The sequence below is a fragment of the Chiloscyllium plagiosum genome, chromosome 19 (assembly GCF_004010195.1).
Source record: "Chiloscyllium plagiosum isolate BGI_BamShark_2017 chromosome 19, ASM401019v2, whole genome shotgun sequence".
Classification (NCBI taxonomy): Eukaryota; Metazoa; Chordata; class Chondrichthyes; order Orectolobiformes; family Hemiscylliidae; genus Chiloscyllium; species Chiloscyllium plagiosum.
The window spans coordinates 48,457,651-48,475,875 of NC_057728.1; the positions used below are offsets into that span (position 1 = coordinate 48,457,651).

The 18,225-nt window shown below is 37.6% G+C and overlaps 1 protein-coding gene across 5 annotated transcripts in view; it reads right to left on the reverse strand.

The window, feature by feature from the left end:
• cnot2 (CCR4-NOT transcription complex, subunit 2) overlaps positions 1 to 18,225 on the reverse strand; it is a 149,448-nt gene that overhangs the window by 85,198 nt on the left and 46,025 nt on the right. For all 5 annotated transcript variants that reach the window (XM_043709757.1, XM_043709756.1, XM_043709755.1 and 2 more), the window contains one exon: positions 792 to 914. In XM_043709757.1, coding sequence (XP_043565692.1) covers positions 792 to 902 — 111 coding nt within the window. In that variant the 5' untranslated portion in view covers positions 903 to 914. The remainder of the gene's footprint in view (positions 1 to 791; positions 915 to 18,225) is intronic.

Sequence of the window (18,225 nt, forward strand, 5' to 3'; positions counted from 1 at the left end):
GGAAACACAGATTAATTAACAACAGCAGAGCAGCAAGGACAGGACAGTGGCAGTAGGAATTTGCTTTATTCACAGAATGGTAACTATCACTCTGACAAATACAGAAAAACGGGTGTTTTTCAGTGAAAAAAAAGACACGCAGGTCATAAATACAACAAAAACAGAAAGTGCTTGAAAAACTCAGCAGGTCAGGCAGCATCTGTCAAGAGAAATCAAAGTTAACGTTTCAGGTCTGGTGACCCTTAACATTAACTTTAATTTCTCTGCATAGATGATGCCAGACCTGCTGAGCTTTTCCAGCAACTTATATTTTTATTTCTGATTTAAAGCATCTGCAGTTCTTTAGATTTTTATTTAGCGAATCAAAAATGGATACTGAAGCTCAACTGCACCTGACAGGAAAAAAAAAGTACTATAGAAACTCAAGTTCATGAAGTTATTAATGCAATGAATACAGAAAATCTACTAATGTATTTAAAGATTGAAAAGATGTCGTTCAGTTATAACTGTCACTGGTAATACTTTAAGAATCAAATAAATAAGCATTATATCACTCTCTTATGGGATCTTTTCAATTACATCACACATCTTGCAACATTCAGATCTTAAGACAGAACCAAAAATGTGAAAACACAGAATTAGACACCATGTAAAATGGAGGGTAATTTCACATTCATAAAGGGAGTCCCAGCTTAATAGATATTCAAATACAATAATGCTACAATTTTGTTGATATTCTTTGAATTGTTCACTGCAAGCATTTATTTCTGGATGTATAAAAATATACTTACATCTTTTTCTGTTCGATGTGGGAACATTGAAGACTGGCTGTAATACAGACTTTCATCATGGTAATCGCTCTCCACTCCCTCTACAAACTTCTTTCTCGCAGCACCAAACATGCTGTTTGTCACCTATTGCAAAAACAAAGCATTTTTTCCTTCAGATATTTTTGTCATTATCATTTGTATTCAAACAAAAAGTTTAGAGAAAAAAATATTATATTTCCATCTAAAATGCTTTCAAGCTATTCCAGTAAACTTCTTCACAATGATACGTTTAACTGTCTTAAAGTCTTTATGTCATACTTAGCTCAAGTGTTCCACAGTGAAAATTCTCTCTCAAGATACAACTTAAAATGCAAGGGAAAAAGAACGTTTTCAGTTTGAGAACTTGTAATAAAACAGATTTGACTCAATGAGTCTGGTTTCTGAACATGCTGTGACAAATATGCCTACAGAATTACTTATTCTTACCATTATACTTGAGTCAAACTCTAACAACAAACTACAGCAATAAATTAAAAATCCATGCAAAAGATAGGCTTTGAACACAAATAATCAAATTCTAAAGTTTGAATATGCCTTTGCCCCATTAGCAGAATTACTGAATGGCAAATTATATGCAGGAATACGCAACAGTAATTAAAATTTCAAGAACACATGTAAGTATTTTGATTTTCAGACAACTTCAATGTTTGATGAATTTTAAGAGTTCAGATACAATCCAATACATTTCACCGGAGTAGGCTGCTTGCTGCCATGGTAAATGACAATCCTTTGAATGGATTATTTTAGTGAATTGAAAGTCTTTCAGACATTCAATGGCACGACAACAGAAATATGAAAAGTATAATACCTGTTCAAATGTTAAATCAGATCTGCTTCTAGGTATTTGTTTAGCCAATAAGATTACAGGTGACTGAGAAGGTAAAGGAAGCAATTTTGGGGGCACCATTACCCTGAACAGTTCATCATTAAACAGGAAAACCTCAATCGCTGCACAGCTCCTACAAAGGCCTGCCACTTTTAAAAGGTGAAAGCATTATGCCAACTTGTTTGAACCACATTTTTGCTCATGAGTTATTTCCAATTATTAAAAACCATCCAAGCATTCGAGAGGAAACTCTGTATTGCCCTTCTGCTGCACAAATGAAGTTTTACCATTTCCCAACCCATCGTAAGTGGGTGGTAAAAGTCACACCACTCTCATTTCCATTGGTATATTAAAAAAAACTAACGTACATGCTCTTACAACAAAAGAAACAATAATTATCAGCAAGCTTACAATATGAAGCATAAATGTACAAAAATTCATGAACTCAAGGAATACTATTTTTTCAAATAGTCAAGTTCATTTTGTCCAAAAATTAAAACAGAAAATGCTACAAATACTCAGAAGTCTAGGCTGCATCACGGAAGAGGGAAACAGAGGCCGGACTTTTCTACTGAAAGGATGGCCTTGCATCCTACTGAAAAGTTGGGGGTCGGTGGATGCGCGGGTAAGCAATCCTCTGCTTGTTTGGTTGCCCTATAGTCATTTTGTGGCTATTAGACCATTAACTGACTTAAGGTGGAACCTCCAATACATCTAGAATGAAGTCCCACCTCAGAGGTGTCAAGCCAGTAAAGCCGCAGCAGTGCCCATTTTGAGCAGTCCTGAAAAAGACAGACTCCATGGACCCAACATGGGATGGCATGGGTGGCTCAGTGGTTAGCACTGCTGCCTCACAATGTCAATGACCCAGGTTCAACTCCACTCTTGGGTGACTGTGTAGAGTTTCCACATTCTCATGTTCATGTGGGTTTCCTTCAGGTGGTTCCTTTGCAGGTTAGGTGGTTTGGCCACACTAAATTGCCTATGGTGTCCAGGGATGTGCAGACTGGGTGGATTAGACATGGGAAATGCAGGGTTACAAAGACAGGTTCAGGTGGTGGGTCTGGGTGGGATGCTCTTCAGGGGATTGATGTGGACCCAAAAGGTCAAATGACTTTTCACACTATCAGAGATTGCATTATCACATGTAGGCATGTCTGGAGTGCCATAGCGAAGGGGTTTAGAAGTCAGGTTTATTGTAGGTTGCCCTTGAGAGAGAGGGGTAACTATCTTGGTGGGGCCCAATTTTAGTTACTGAGTGGCTGGTTCATCCCTCATCAGCCCATGTGATTGTCCATCTCCAATCAAGAGTAAAATATCAATGGTAGCATGAGGAGATTTTTGACCAGCCAAGAGCTCTATTTGGTTTTCATGCATGCAAGCAATTAACACTCCCATGCTGCAAGTAAAATCCCAGCAGAAGCCGATAGGATATGGGCACAGTTCAACTTCCTGGTGCACAATTTACACATACCTCTGCCCATATGCCAACCATCTCCAAGGGAAGTAAGGGTGCAAATTCAAGCTGAAGTTAATGTTTCAAAATATATTTTCCATACTCATATCATAGGTCTACTATTTTGGTAATTATTTCCCTTAATATTGAAGGACAATTTGACCAGAATCTTTAACTAAATCACATATCAAACTATTCTTCACACAATTCCATAGATTAGAAGGCAAAATTTGGAATACATACACGCAGAAAACAGTTGGTTATATTACATAAAACTATAAACCTTTGAGGGTAAGGTTATCAAAGGTACAAAAAGGGACACTATCAACAGAACTATACTGATCTAATAAACTAATTGCTGAATTAAGTTTTCCATAATTAATTTATCAATCAACATAAGATTGGATAGGCTATGCTTGTATCATATGGTCTAGTGGCCTAGTCAAGGGCCTTTTGATATTATCCCTAAACTATTAATCCAGAAACTCAGCTAATGCTCTGGAGACCTGGGTTCAAGTCCTGCCATGGCAGATAGTTGGAATTTGAATTCAATTTTAAAAATTCTGGAATTAAAGATCTAATGATGACCAGGAAACTATTGTTGATTGCCAGACAGGCCCATCTGGTTCACTAACATCCTTTAGTGAAGGAAACTGCCATCCTTAACTGGACTTGCTGATGTCCAGGAATTAAGGGCTACGGGGAGAATGCGGGTAAGTGGAGTTGAAATGCCCATCAGCCATGATTGAATGGCAGAGTGGACTCGATGGACCGAATGGCCTTACTTCCGCTCCTATGTCTTATGGTCTTATATACTGGATAACCAGCACAGGACAACTACAATTTTGTGCACTGGAAAACAACTTATATCTGTCCTGAAACTAAATGAATGCCAGGAGGAATAGCAACTAACAGAACCAAAGTTAATCAAAAGGTAATCAGTAATCCAGTTTTATAGCCTTTTTGTGGTTGATTAGGGAAGAGGATACCTTTTGTTTTTGTTCTTGTTCTTTCATGGAATGTGAGTATCACAGGCAAGGCCAAACTCTAATGGTTTTTGAGAAGGAAATGGAGAGCGCTCTTTTCAACTGCTGCAGTCCATCTGGTGTAGGTACACTGACAGTTGTTAGGAAGGGACATATGGAACTACTCTGAACGACTACATCCAAATGAAACGAGAAATTGCAGCTCAAACATTACCCAAAAAAAATCAGCATCAACAGAAGTTGGAATCTTTTAAAATTGAGATGAAGTACCACAGAAATCATTCAGCATCTGATCATGCTTTGCTGTAAAATGAAAGCACTTTTCTTTGACACATGCATTAAAATCTAGATTGGTTGGCTGAGAAAATAAAGAAAGGCCATGACTACATCTGAAGAGATCATCAAATATCTCTGAACTCAAAATGGATTCCAACTGATCTTCAGCAAGGATCAAGACTCTTAAGATCCCATAACAATTGTTGTGGGAAAACATAGGACAATTCAGTTTGTATTCTACCATGGAATATGAGAATAAATTTCAAAACAGCTTTTTGACATAGGCACAAGGAAACAGCAGAATGGCAAAAGCTCATGGATGTCATCTTTCTTGGAGACCATCACGCTAATTCTACTTCCGTCCAAAAGCATTAAGGTAGCAGAATTTTTTTTTATATGGTAGCTGGTGCACGGAACTAACACTGCACAGCATGACTCATGAGGTTCACAAGATTATTTTGTTTATATTATTTTAAATTTAGACAAGTGAAGGGAATTATGTAAGCTGTTATACAGCAAGTTCTAGTGATTTGACTGTGAGAAATCAAAGAAAAGCTTCAATTACTTCAATGTATTTTTTTTACTGGGAAACAATATTCACAACCTGAGTTTACCAAAATGGGAAACTCAATCTCCCAAAGAACCAGAAAGATGGTATAGGTGTATTATCCTTTTACTTTTACAAAGAAGGGAAGTGGTTTCAATCTAGACACAAAGCTGTAATGTGTTACACACAGCATTATGATAAGGACAGAGGAAGTCACTTTTGAGATGAGGTTACAGACTTTCCTATAAATGAATGAATATCATGAACAGACAGCAGTTGTGTGGTCAGCAAGGAGAAGAGGCTGCTTGGCTTTGTGAGCTATTTCAGCTTGTTGCAAGAGGGATGCCAACTGTATTGAAAAATAAATATCTTTCAGTCCATCCAAGGATTCTAGGAGACTCATTCCTGTTTGGCAAGGTGGAAGAATCATTACAACAGACCTCATTGCTGTTTGCGCATTTAAGAATTACTATAAAAACTGGGCAAAGCACCAACAGATTGTCTGTTGAAATTACTGCTCAGCAAAACAGGGAAACAAGAATCCAGTGGAATCTGGGAAAAACCCATACCCTGTTTGGTAAAAGGGCTATACACCCCATAGTTCAGTGTGTGATTAGAAAGGAAATATTTAAAGTTGCCGAAGAGGAAGAAATGAATACTCAGATAAGTGTTATTTGTGTAGCAAGTGTTACTTGCTACACAAGTGAAATCTTCTGTAATTCTTTCAGCTAATTAACTAGAAATGTAATTCTTTCAAACATGATTGGTGTCCACAGACATCATAACAGTGGGCTAATACTGCCAGATTATCTTTCATTGTAAAGATGTGTTTATTTTCTGGAAGATTTCCCTTTTTCCATGAAAAATTTAGTTAACTCTTTGCTCAAATTTCAAATGATACAAGACTGTAAAATAAGGCATGTTAATTAACAGGTTAATAACAAGAAAAACTAAATCCTTAGCCATACATTATTCAAATTCACCTTCCTGTTGTTATTGGCCTGAAATTCTTCCCTGATTTTCAAGGGAATCGATTACTGCTACCAGAAATGCGATTACAGGATAGCTCAAATTCAAATCACAAAAGGAAATTAGAAACCAAAAAAATTAGATACATCTTAGACAGCCAGGCGACTGTCTATCCCCAGCAGTGAACTAATGGTAACTGAGACACTCAATAATTGCTGAAGATACATCATAAGGCAGCAAAAATAATTCAGAGAAAAATATAACAGATTTTCTGTCACTATACCCAAGAGCCAGTCAATTAAAAAGGTCAGTAATTTCAGGGCAAAAAAATAAGCTGTTTCAAAATAAAGTTACAAATTAGAGCAAATTAATTTATGTTGTCTTACTGTATTGCATTCACTACAAAGTATGTTATGGTCAAGAAATTCAAAAAAACTTTGATGTTTTTATTCAACTTAACCATTCTTCCTCAATACAGCACTTAACTAACATTTGACAACAATAGTACTGCACCAGACTCTGTTTTACGCAGCTAAAGAAACTGGGGCAGGATGCAGGTGGACAGGAAAGCACAACTAAAGCAGCTCAATCCAATCCCTTGGTGGGCTGAAGAAATCTCCTCTACAAACCTGCTTTAACTTATACCTACCACATTAATACTCACCTAGTAATTTGTAGTTAATCTACTTCGCAGGTCAAGATATTTTGAAAGCTACTTCCCTTTAAATTTGGCATCCAGTCAGAGTAAATGTTATAATAGTTGTACTTTTCTCCACATTGCCTGTGACTATTGAACAATCGGGCCAAACACAGATGCAAAACTTTTACAAGTGTTTGCCCAAAAAAAACTACAGCTACTAGATCACAGTTTATTCAATTCTTTTTGAAAGTTACTATTGAATCAGCTCCCATCGCACTTTAAGGCAGTACATCACAAATTATAAGAACTTGCTGCTTGAAACATGTTCTCATCTTGCCTCTGGCCACTTTACCAACTAAATCTTTATCATCTGGTTACCAACCTCTCTGACAGTAGAAGCACTTTGTTCTTATTGTGATAAGAATTTTACTTGATAGTAAACTGAGCTCCTGATCAGTCACCATACTCATTCTCAAAACTTTCAAATCATTGCATAGTCAACCAGTTTTTTAATCCATGCCAACTACAATGTACGGTCTTGTCATTTCAAATTTACATATCTGCAATCATAGAATCATCAAATCCCTACAGTGTAGAAACAGGCCCTTCGGCCCAGACGTCCACACCGACCCATTACTCTACTATCCAATATTTACTCCTGACTAATGCATCCAACTTACACATCCCTGGACACTATGGGCAACTGAGCAAGGCCAATTTACCTAACCTGCAAACTTTGGATTGTGGGAGGAAACCGGAGCACCCGGAGGAATGCCACGAAGATACGGGGAGAACGTGCAAACTCCACACAGTCACCCAAGGTTGGAATTGAACCCAGGTCCCTAGTGCTATGAGGCAGCAGCACAAACCACTGACCCACCATGCTGCCCTAAACCTAAGTATTCTACGTTAAAAATCACACAGCAGGTGATGGAGTGTTGCTCCGAAAGCTAGTGTGCTTCCAATTAAATCTGTTGGACTATAATCTGGTATTGTGTAATTTTTAACTTTGTACACCCCAGTCCAACACCGGCATCTCCAAATCATAAGTATTCTGCGGTGCACAACTTAATTCCTGCTCCTTACGCCCAAATCTAATTGAATAGTTCCTAGCTTACAATTTTAACATGCAGCTTCTAATATTATTTTCCAGTGTTCAACCCACCTCCTTTATCGCACTCACTTAAAATTCTAATATATATCGCACCACATCCATACTCTTAATTTGGTAAAGTCTGTTTATCATTGCATGTCTAAACAGGTCTCAACTTTTTGACAACATAATTAACATTAAATTTTAATGAGTAACCATTGGTAATATTGTAGCCACTATCTTTGACCCTTTGCCATTGCTTCCATGCCCAGTCATGCACTCAAAATAAATCAGCTTGTATACTGCCATGATCCTATTTAACCTCAAGTTGGGTGCCCAATCTCAGTATCATTATTAACACAAAAACAATTTTATTCCTGCACATCCAGCAATTTTCTGAATGAGTGCACAGTTTCTGTTTCTCTAGTACAGTCTTTCTTTGCATCCCCTCCATATGTTCTTCCCACAATCCACAACAATATCCATTAAAGAATTGTGAATGCTGTAAATCAGAAACAAAGAAATTGCTGGAAAAGCTCAGCAGGTCTGGCAGCATCTGTGGAGAGAAATCAGATCGGGTTAACTGACCCTTTCTCAGAACATCCATTTTTGTAATTTCTAATTTTGTTCCACAACAATATCTAACCAGGCTTGTTTAGATTAGATTAGATTAGATTACTTAGTGTGAAAACAGGCCCTTTGGCCCAACAAGTCCACACCGACCCTCCGAACAGCAACCCACCCAGACCCATTCCCTTACATTTACCCCTTCACCTAACACTACAGGCAATTTAGCATGGCCAATTCACCTAACCTGCACCTGGAGGAAACCTATGCAGACACGGGGAGAATGTGCAAACTCCACACAGACAGTTGCCTGAGGCAGGAATTGAACCCGGGTCTCTGTCGCTGTGAGGCAGCAGTGCTAGCCACTGTGCCACCATGCCGCCCATTCTTCCTAACTCTTCCACCTTGCCACCAGTTTCTAGCTCCTAAATCATCCTAAAAGTTACCATCTTTAATTTAGTCACATCTTCTGACTGCTGGGTGTCCATTTTCTATGCTTGCAACCTTTACTTTTAAATCACTAAATATATTTCATACAATAAAAATAACTGTTGAATCAAAATGGTTTGAGTCTCAAATTTAACTATAGATTAATTTATGAAAAACAGTGTGTGAAGTCTACTGAACCCACCTGCTGTTGCAAAATCCTATACAATCTCCTTTCTCAACTAAATGACTCATCTACTTCTTGATCCTCCATCATTTTTCGAATTAATCTAAAGAAGCCACCTAGTATTACCATTATGATTATAGAGATTAAAAAGATATCTTCTCCTGCTGTTACATTGAACTGTAAAATACAAAACAATTAAAAGTCATCACAGTAAATGCATAAAATCTGAATTTGAATGATCAACCGTTTGTGGGTAAGAAACAGCAGCAACCCCTGATTTTTGACCCGGATAAGTAAAGTTCCAGTTTCCAATGAGATTTGCTCTAACCTATGTTCAAAATTAAAGTGCAAGATATTCCAGCCATGTCTGTAGTCTTTGTTGCTGAGATACTGGAAAGCACCAAGGACAACAGAACATTCTGTTTCATTTCACATGTACCCTTAATTCTACTTTTTTAAAGCATGATATCAACATTATAAGTGGAGAACAACAAATACATCACTTTGTGTTACGAGGCAGTGACAGGAAATGAAAGTGCGTCTTAAAGACAGAACAATTTTTTTTAAGCTAAATTGACTTGGACTACTCTTTTATGTTTATTATTGATTGATTCAGAGTCATGGAAACAGGTTGTGTGCCAAACAGGGTATTCACTGATTGAGGAGTGTATAATTACGCACTTTTTTAAAAAAAAAAGCACAGTCCAATAAACATTAAAACTTTAAAAATTAGTTGGGACAGTATAATGAAACATTTAGATTTTTTGAATTATTTTTTGGGCATGTAGCATTCTGCATCATTACACAGTTAAATAAAGTGGAGCAAATATATTTCAAGCTGGAAGACAGCAGCCAAGTTATCAGCTGTTGCAATGCAATCTTTCTTTACAGATGTAACATTCATTTAGAAACAAGGTCTGTCTGTTTTAATATTGTACAAACCCAAGCATTCACATTTGAAGAACCAAATCTATATATATATAAAACATACACAAACTGTTACAGGAATTAACAAGTAATGAAGAATTTGTTGAAAAGTCACTCTCAGGCATTGTGACACCCAAGAATGCACTCTGTATGCCATTGACTTTGAATGTAATTATTTCTATTGATTGCTAGGTGCTCAGGTTCTGTAATTTTTCTGATGAGGAATGAATACATAATGCAAATTTAAAAGCCACTCTCTGGGAATGTTGAAAAATGCGATGGCCTAATGGTATTAGCGCTGGACTGTTAATGCAGAGACCCAGATAATGTTCTGGTGATCCGGGTTCAAATCCCGCTATGGCAGACAGTGGACTTTGAATTAAGTAAAAATCTGGAATTAAGAGTCTAAAGATAACCATGAATCCATTGTCAATTGTTGGAAAAACCTATCTGGATCACTAATGTCCTTTAGGGAAGGAAGCTGCCATCCTTACCTGGTCTAACCTACACGCAACTCCAGACCCACAACAGTGTGGTTTACCCTTAACTGCAATGCAATAAATGCTGCCTAGCCAGCGATGCCTCATCCAGTGAGTGAATAAAAAAATGTTCTGCTTCTCAGGCAAATCCATCTCTGATATTACTGTTGTTTTACATTGCACAATTAATATGGAAACAGACACAGGATTACTTCAATGCTTACATAGGTAACAGGAGAGAGCAAATTTGAACATTATCTCCCGTTAAAAGGACAAAATATTTAAAGGGACAAGAGTTTGTGATGTTTCAGGACTGCTATTAAGACTTTTTTTAAGGAACAGTTGTTGATACTCAGCTGAAACAGACTTGATGAAGAAACGTAGCAATTAAGTGGTTTACTGATAGATTGAAATCTCATCTAGGATTTTCTGTCATAAGTAACCTACATCTTTAACAAGGTGCCAAAGTATTGCCAGAGTCTGTGGAACTACATTGCAAAATGTCATCTCCAAGTGAAAATAAGTAAATTTAACCAACCGTTAAAGCACAATTCTCCCAGTGATACAGGCACAAATGCAGTGCTTCTGTCAGTTATAGGTGACGATGAAATAAAGAGAGAAAGTTTCTCCTTGGAAGAAACTGTTGTGTAATCAAACTATAAATATAAAACTCAACGAGGACAGAGGAAAAAAGATAAACAAACCACATCATCTGAAGGCTTGTAAAATGTCAAAGAAAATGAAGTCAGGCAATTATAAACAACATTCATTAAGTATTCTCACTTGGCAAACTTATTAAATAAAAAAACAAATTCATGAGCCTCAAAAGCACAAATCCAGTGCACAGAAATGTGAAGTGATGCACTTTGGTTGGAAGAACATTCAAACAATATAAAATAAGGGTATAATTCTCAACGGGGCGGAGGGGTAGAGGGACTAATGTGTATATGTGACAGAACATTGAAAGTTGCAGGATATGTAGAGAGAGCAGTTAATAAAGCATATAGAGTCCACAGCTTTATTAATAGGGACACAGAGTACAACAAGTATAAGACATGTTAGATCTCAGCTGGAGTATTGTGTAGAGTTGTGGACGCAACATCATAGAAAAATTGTCACTGCATTGGTAATTTTAAGTGATTTTAAGAATGGTTCCAGGAAATTCAATTATGAAGATAGATTGAAGGAGTTAGCACTTTGGAAAGAAGGCAACTGAGAAGAGACTTGATAGCAGTTTTCAAAATCAGAAGCAGGCTGGGTAGGGTAGATATGAAGAAACTAAGGAACATGTTTTGAGGAACTGCACATTAACAGCCACAGTATGTTGGAAACAATAATCACAACAAAACTGCAGCCAGTGGTACTGCTTTATATTTACTACTGCTGTCTGGGCTTTCAGGTACAGCTGGTAATAAAGGATGAACTTTTAGTATTTACTGATAAAGGAAAAGAATTTGAGAATAGGGAACTGTTGCTGCAATTGTACAAAGCATTAGTGAAACTGCACTGAAATATTATGTAGAGGTTTGGTCCCCTTACTTGAGGAGTGCAGTTACATTGGAGGTAGTTCACAGGAGATGACTAGATTGATTCCACAGGTGAGGGCTTTTGTTAAGAAGAGAGATTGTGCGGTTTAAGCCTATACTCTCTATAGTTTAGAGGAATGAGAAGATACCTAATTGAGGTATCTAAAATACCAAAAAGAGATTGACAAAGTAGATACAGAGGGGATGTTTCCTCTTGTGAGGTAATCTAGAAGAGAGATCATTGTTTTAAATTTGCTACCCTTTAGCCTAAAACAGAGATAAGAAATTACTTTTCTCAAAGATTCGTGAATCTGTCGAATTCACTAGCCCAGAGTGTGGTGGATGCTAACACGTTGAATAAACTTAAAGGAAGTGATAGACAGATTTTCAATTTGTAATGGATTTAAGGGTTACAGACAGCAGGCAAGAGAGTGGTGTTGAGACGGAGATCAGCCATTATATATTGACTAGAAGAACAAGCTCTCCAAGCTGAATTGCCTGCTCCTGCTCCTAGTTCTTATGTTCGGGAGGATTTGTAGAAAGCTACTTTACAAGCTGCATCTTGAAGAACTGCAGAAACACATTTCATTGGATGTATCTCAATGTCTCAGAAGACAATTATGCTGCCTCAGTTATAATGTAATGTTAACTCCATATCAAGAAGTTCTAATTTAAAAACCAATATCTTTAAAGTCAGAAGTCACATGACACCAGGTTATCGTCAGAGCACTTCACCTGATGAAGGGGCTGTGCTCCGAAAGTTTGTGATTTTAAATAAACCTTGTGTTGTGCAACCTCTGACTTTGTCCATCCCAGTCCAACACATGCACCCCCACATCATCAATATTTTAAAAAACTCTTCACATAAACAAACCCAAATTCTAGCAGTCCAAAACCGTACTATAAATGGGAAAACTTTCAAGTATTGATCGAATCGGGTTTTACACTTAAGAGGAAACACTTAATTGTCTTGCTAAATATAAAACTAAGCATCTCCAGTTAGAAACTAGTTTAATATCTCAACAACTTGTCAGAAATAATGGGCAAGATGGCAGCAAACATATTCAGTAGGAGCAGAAAGTTTCATCACAATGAATGATCATCGACTTAATAAAAAAGGGAATAATGTTGTTGACTACACAGTTTTAAAACTGGTAGAATTTGAAATTATTCTAAGTTCATATCTAGCATGCACTTGGAAAAACTAAACCAAACTCGGAGTGCCACAGTACAGGTGCCTGTGTAACCCATCACAATTTCTACTTAATTGTTGCCTTGTAATGTCAAATAAATTTGTGAAAAAGGAAACAGATCCTGGATTTTCAACCTTACAAAGGCAATGTGAACAGTGCTAAGCACCCACTGAAATCAGCTCGGTTTAGAAACTTTAGATGATATACGTGAAGGCTTATTCCAAATGAAACATTTACACAATGGCAATGGATGAGAGACTGCCCACAAAGATATTGCAGGCTCTACATCATTTTCTTCTATTCCAACATTACTCTGAATCTGGCATGATCTAAAATGGGTCTGTGGGGTCCAACAACAAAGTCGTCATCAGGTAAGCTAATAAACCAGATTGCAGACTTCTAGCAGGCAAGGCAAGTAGTAAAAATGGCTCAATAGATTAAATTTCATAGCGAGTTTTGAGAAGATTTGTAGCTCAGGTTGAGGCTCTGGATGTCGTTTTGCTCGCTGAGCTGGAAGGTTCATTTCCAGATGTTTCATCACCCTATTAGGTAACATCTTCAGTGGGCCTCTGGGCAAAGCACTGCTGATGATTTCTGCTTTCTATTTATATAGGAGAAAGTGAGGACTGCAGATGCTGGAGATCAGAGCTGAAAATATGTTGCTGGAAAAGCGCAGCAGGTCAGGCAGCATCCAAGGAGCAGGAGAATTGACGTTTCGGGCATGAGTCCTTCTTCTTCATTTCTATTTATATGTTTGGGTTTCTTTTGGTTGGTGATGTGATTTCCTGTTCTTTTTCTCGGGGGGGGGGGGGTGGGGGAGAGATGGGGAGGGTGGTGGTGATAGATGGGGTCTAACTCGATGTGTTTGTTGATAGAGTTCCGGTTGGAATGCCATGCTTCTAGGAATTCTCGTGCGTGTCTCTGTTTAACTTGTCCTAGAATGGATGTGTTGTCCTAGTTGAAGTGGTGTCCTTCCTTATCTGTATGTAAAGTTACCAGTGAGAGAGGGTCATGTCATTTTGTGGCTAGTTGATGTTCGTGTATCCTGGTGGCTAGTTTTCTGCCTGTTTGTCCAATGTAATGTTTGTTACAGTTCTTGCACGATATTTTGTAAATGACATTAGTTTTGCTTGTTGTCTGTACAGGGTCATTCAAGTTCATTAGCTGCTGTTTGAGTGTGTTGGTGGGTTTGTGGGCTACCATGATGCCAAGAGATCTGAGTAGTCTGCCAGAACTACATTGGACAAATAGGCAGAAAACTAGCCACCAGGATACATGAACATCAACTAGCCACAAAACGACGTGACCCTCTCTCACTGGTATCCTTACATACAGATAAGGAAGGACACCACTTCGACTGGGACAACACATCCATTCTGGGACAAGCCAAACATAGACACGCACGAGAATTCCTAGAAGCATGGCATTCCAACCAGAACTTTATCAACAAACTCATTGAGTTACACCCCAACTACCACCCCCTGAGAAAAAGAACAGGAAATGACATCACCACAGGAAACAACATCAACAATCCAAAGAATCCCAAACATATAAATAGAAAGCAGAAATCAACAGCGCTTCGCCCGGAGGCCCACTGAAGGTGTTACTGAGTAGTGTGACGAAACGTGTGGAAAAGAACCTTCCAGATCAGCGAGCAAACCTACATCCAAAATTAAATTTCATATTTTAATCACTGTACAGAAAAAAAAAATTCAAGTTGGGACATATACTTGCGATTAAGATAAAAACTGAAATATCAAATTTTCAAGAAATAACTTCAAAATCCTAAGATTTCACACTCATAAGCATTGGGTTTTCAGACCCCAAAGTAGTTATTCAATAGTGATGATAACTTAGTACATGATAAAAAATGCAGTTATTCAATAAAACTGAAATCTTCCAATACCTTTTACAGTGAAAATAAACTGTAAGTGGAAAGTTTCAAGGTCATGACAATTCACTAATTCTATTTTGCATGCATCACTGAACACTGCAATAGCACATCACAAGGTTATTAATGACAACAGCATTTGAAGATCAAACTAGCAGCTCACTCAAAAAGGAACAAAATCTCCAGCACCATCTTCAATCACAAGGTATGCAAATGCTTTCAAAACTGAATTCAATGAACTGATAACAATTTATAGTAGAAAATCTATTGTAAAACAGTGTTAATTTTTATAGGAGGAGGAGGTACTTAGTCATGGTAAAATGGAATCCAAGGCAGAGAGGCAAGTCTAACAGAGCAATGGATGATTTTTAAGAGGAAATGCTTCAGAATTAAGGTTGGTACATGCCAACTGGAATGAACGGTACTTTAATTCAAAACCAGAATTCCTTGGATGAAACAAAACAATGGGTGAACGATGCATGCTATATGAATTTTTTAAAGCAAGAAATGGGTCAAATACAAGAATCAAAGAGAAGCAAGAGGGAAATAAATTGACAGAGAATATGAGAAAACAGCAGTAGTCAATATAAAATAGAACCTGAAAATCTTCTATCCTATGTAAACAGTAAGCAAGTAGAAAGAGTGGAATGAATCTTATCAGGAACAAAGAGACACAGGACAAAACTAAAATACAGAGTATTTTGTATCAGGGTTTATCATACTGAGGAATCAGACAAAATATCAGTAGCAATGGAAATGGTGGAAGTAATGGAGGGGATGAAAATTATGAGGCATGAGATATCAGAAAGATTGGTATACGTACAGTGGATAGGTCACCTGATCCAAAAAGGCTTGCATTCTAGTATGCTAAAAGGTGATGGGTGAATGTACTTGCCGTAATCTTCCAATTGTTTTCTTGCGCAACAGAAGGTGTCCAAGGATTATAAAGTTCCAAATGTAACACCCTTATTCAAGAGAGGGTGTAAGAAAAGTCTTAGCAACTACAGGCCGAGAAATTTAAATCAATGGTAAATCAAGGCTTTAGAAACAATAATAAAGGAGAAAAATCAGTCACTTGGAAAGTTTGACTTAATTAAGAATAATCAGCACAGATGTGTAAAAAGCATTTTCCTTGGCCAAACCAATTAATTTTTTTTGAAAAGTAATGAAATAAATGCAAATAGATGCTTTTGACATGTATTTTAACAGAGTGTTTGATAAAAAAAGCTGGTTACCAAAATTGAGGCTCACGGAATAAGAAGGATTATTATCAATTTGAATTTAAAGAACTGACAAGGACAGAATAGAGTAAGATGACTATGTTCTCAACTGGAAGATGGTAAAGTGATATTCTCCAAGCATTAGTGCTGGGCTCATTTTTTCTAACATATACAATTGATTGGGATATTAGAATTTAGTTCCAAAATTGTAGAATGATACCAAACGTACAGCAGCTGCAGACAGTGAGAAAAATACTAACTGACTGCAGCAGGTTAGTAGATGAAATTTAATTAGTTAAGTGCAAGGTGATATAGATATTTTTTGGCAGAAGGATTGAGGAGAAGCAACACAGATTTAATGGCATGGTTCACAGTACAGGGACAGAGGGAGCTGGAGTGATGTGCATCAATCTTTGAAGTTGGCAGGCCATACTGAAAATGATTCTTGAAGAAGGGCTTATGCCCGAAACGTCGATTCTCCTGTTCCTTGGATGCTGCCTGACCTGCTGCGCTTTTCCAGCAACACATTTTCAGCTCATACTGAAAATGTGGTTAGCAAAGAATATAGCGTTGTGATTTGCATAACAGGAACTGTGGAGTACAAAAGCTGGAAAGATATGCTGAACCTTTTATGAAGTTCCAGTAAGGCTACAACTAGAGTATTGTCTCCAGGACAAACATATTTTAGATACCAGGTCAGGAGAAGCCGGGGTCATTCTCTTTGGAGCACAGGAGATTGAGGGGGATTTGATGGAACTGACAAGATTATGGATAGTTCAGATAAGGAAAACAAGGGCAAACTTTTTCCGTCAGCTGATGGCACAGGAATTAAGGGACAGATTAACAGTTTTGGGACAAAAATGAAGGGCCAAAATGAGAACGATCCCCTTATACAGCAAATGGTAATGACATGGATGACAGAAGCAGATACAATCAATGATTTCAAAAGAAAATTGGAGGGGCACCCAAAAATTAACTTGCACAGCTTCAGGGACTTACCACGGGATTGTTGTTGCACTGAATTGCTGCACATTGGAGTAGAACAAACATCATGGGTTGAATGACCTCCTCCTATACCATACATGACTCAAATGATTTTAATGAAACCTCATTAGTAAGTTAAACAAAATAATAAAATGAAGGCTCAATATAAAAAGCTTGCAATTATGTAGTGCCTTTACCATCCCAAGGCACAATAAGATGTTGAGCCAATGAAAGAGAAATCAAGTCAACTTGGTTAATGAGATATGTTTTAAGGTGACTTTGAAAAGATGAAAGGAAAGATGGCGAAGCAAGAAAGTGCTGGAAACAAAGTCCTGGAGAAACTCAACAGACCTGGCAACATCTGTAGACAGAGAAACAGTGACCCTTCATAACAACTGTTACTGTAGCATTCGTATAAAGAGGCAGTAGTTCAGTGACAAACCTGATTAGGTGTTAAGGTACAAAGTGGTTCCAAGTGAAATGGAGTCAGACTCCCTCCTTCAGAGTCATGTTGGAACATTACCTCAGACTTTGGTGGCACTTAACGGTTTAGGTGTACTTCCTGGAAGTAAGTATGTTATAGTATGAATGTATAAGCAATTAACTGGAAGTTTTCCCTGATGTCACAAGTTCTGGTCGCTTGAGTCAGAGCGCCAAAAACCTTGTGCCTTACCCAAGTAGCAATATCTGTTAAATGTGAGCTATCTTCAGTCCTTTGCCTATCAGTATGAACTCAAACACAGGTGTCAGGCAACATCAAATAGTATCAGTATTTAAGGACTCTTCCAACAACATGATTAACAATGTTGGCCAAGATCCTAATGGCTAAAACTTCCCATTTAAGAACTACAAAATAAGTTAGGTTTACTTTATTTTCATTTTAAATGGCGGTTTGTGGCCAAATGTCACCATTAATTTGCAAAAGCACAATCTATAAAAAGACTTAAAAGATGCCAGTCACATCAATCTGATTAATAAAGTCTTCCTGCACCTCATGTAAAATCTAAGGAAATGTGTACTTTCTTTATTCAGGCATTGGCATTTCCTCATATGTTGTTTGCGTGCAGATGTTTGCAAGGACAAATGGATTTTTTTCTGGCTTCCAGACAGCACAGGCCTGCTTTTTAATTTGGCTTCATGATCTGATGATTGAAGTAAATATCCTCATGATGACTTAATAAACGTGGTTAAGGTATTGCAGT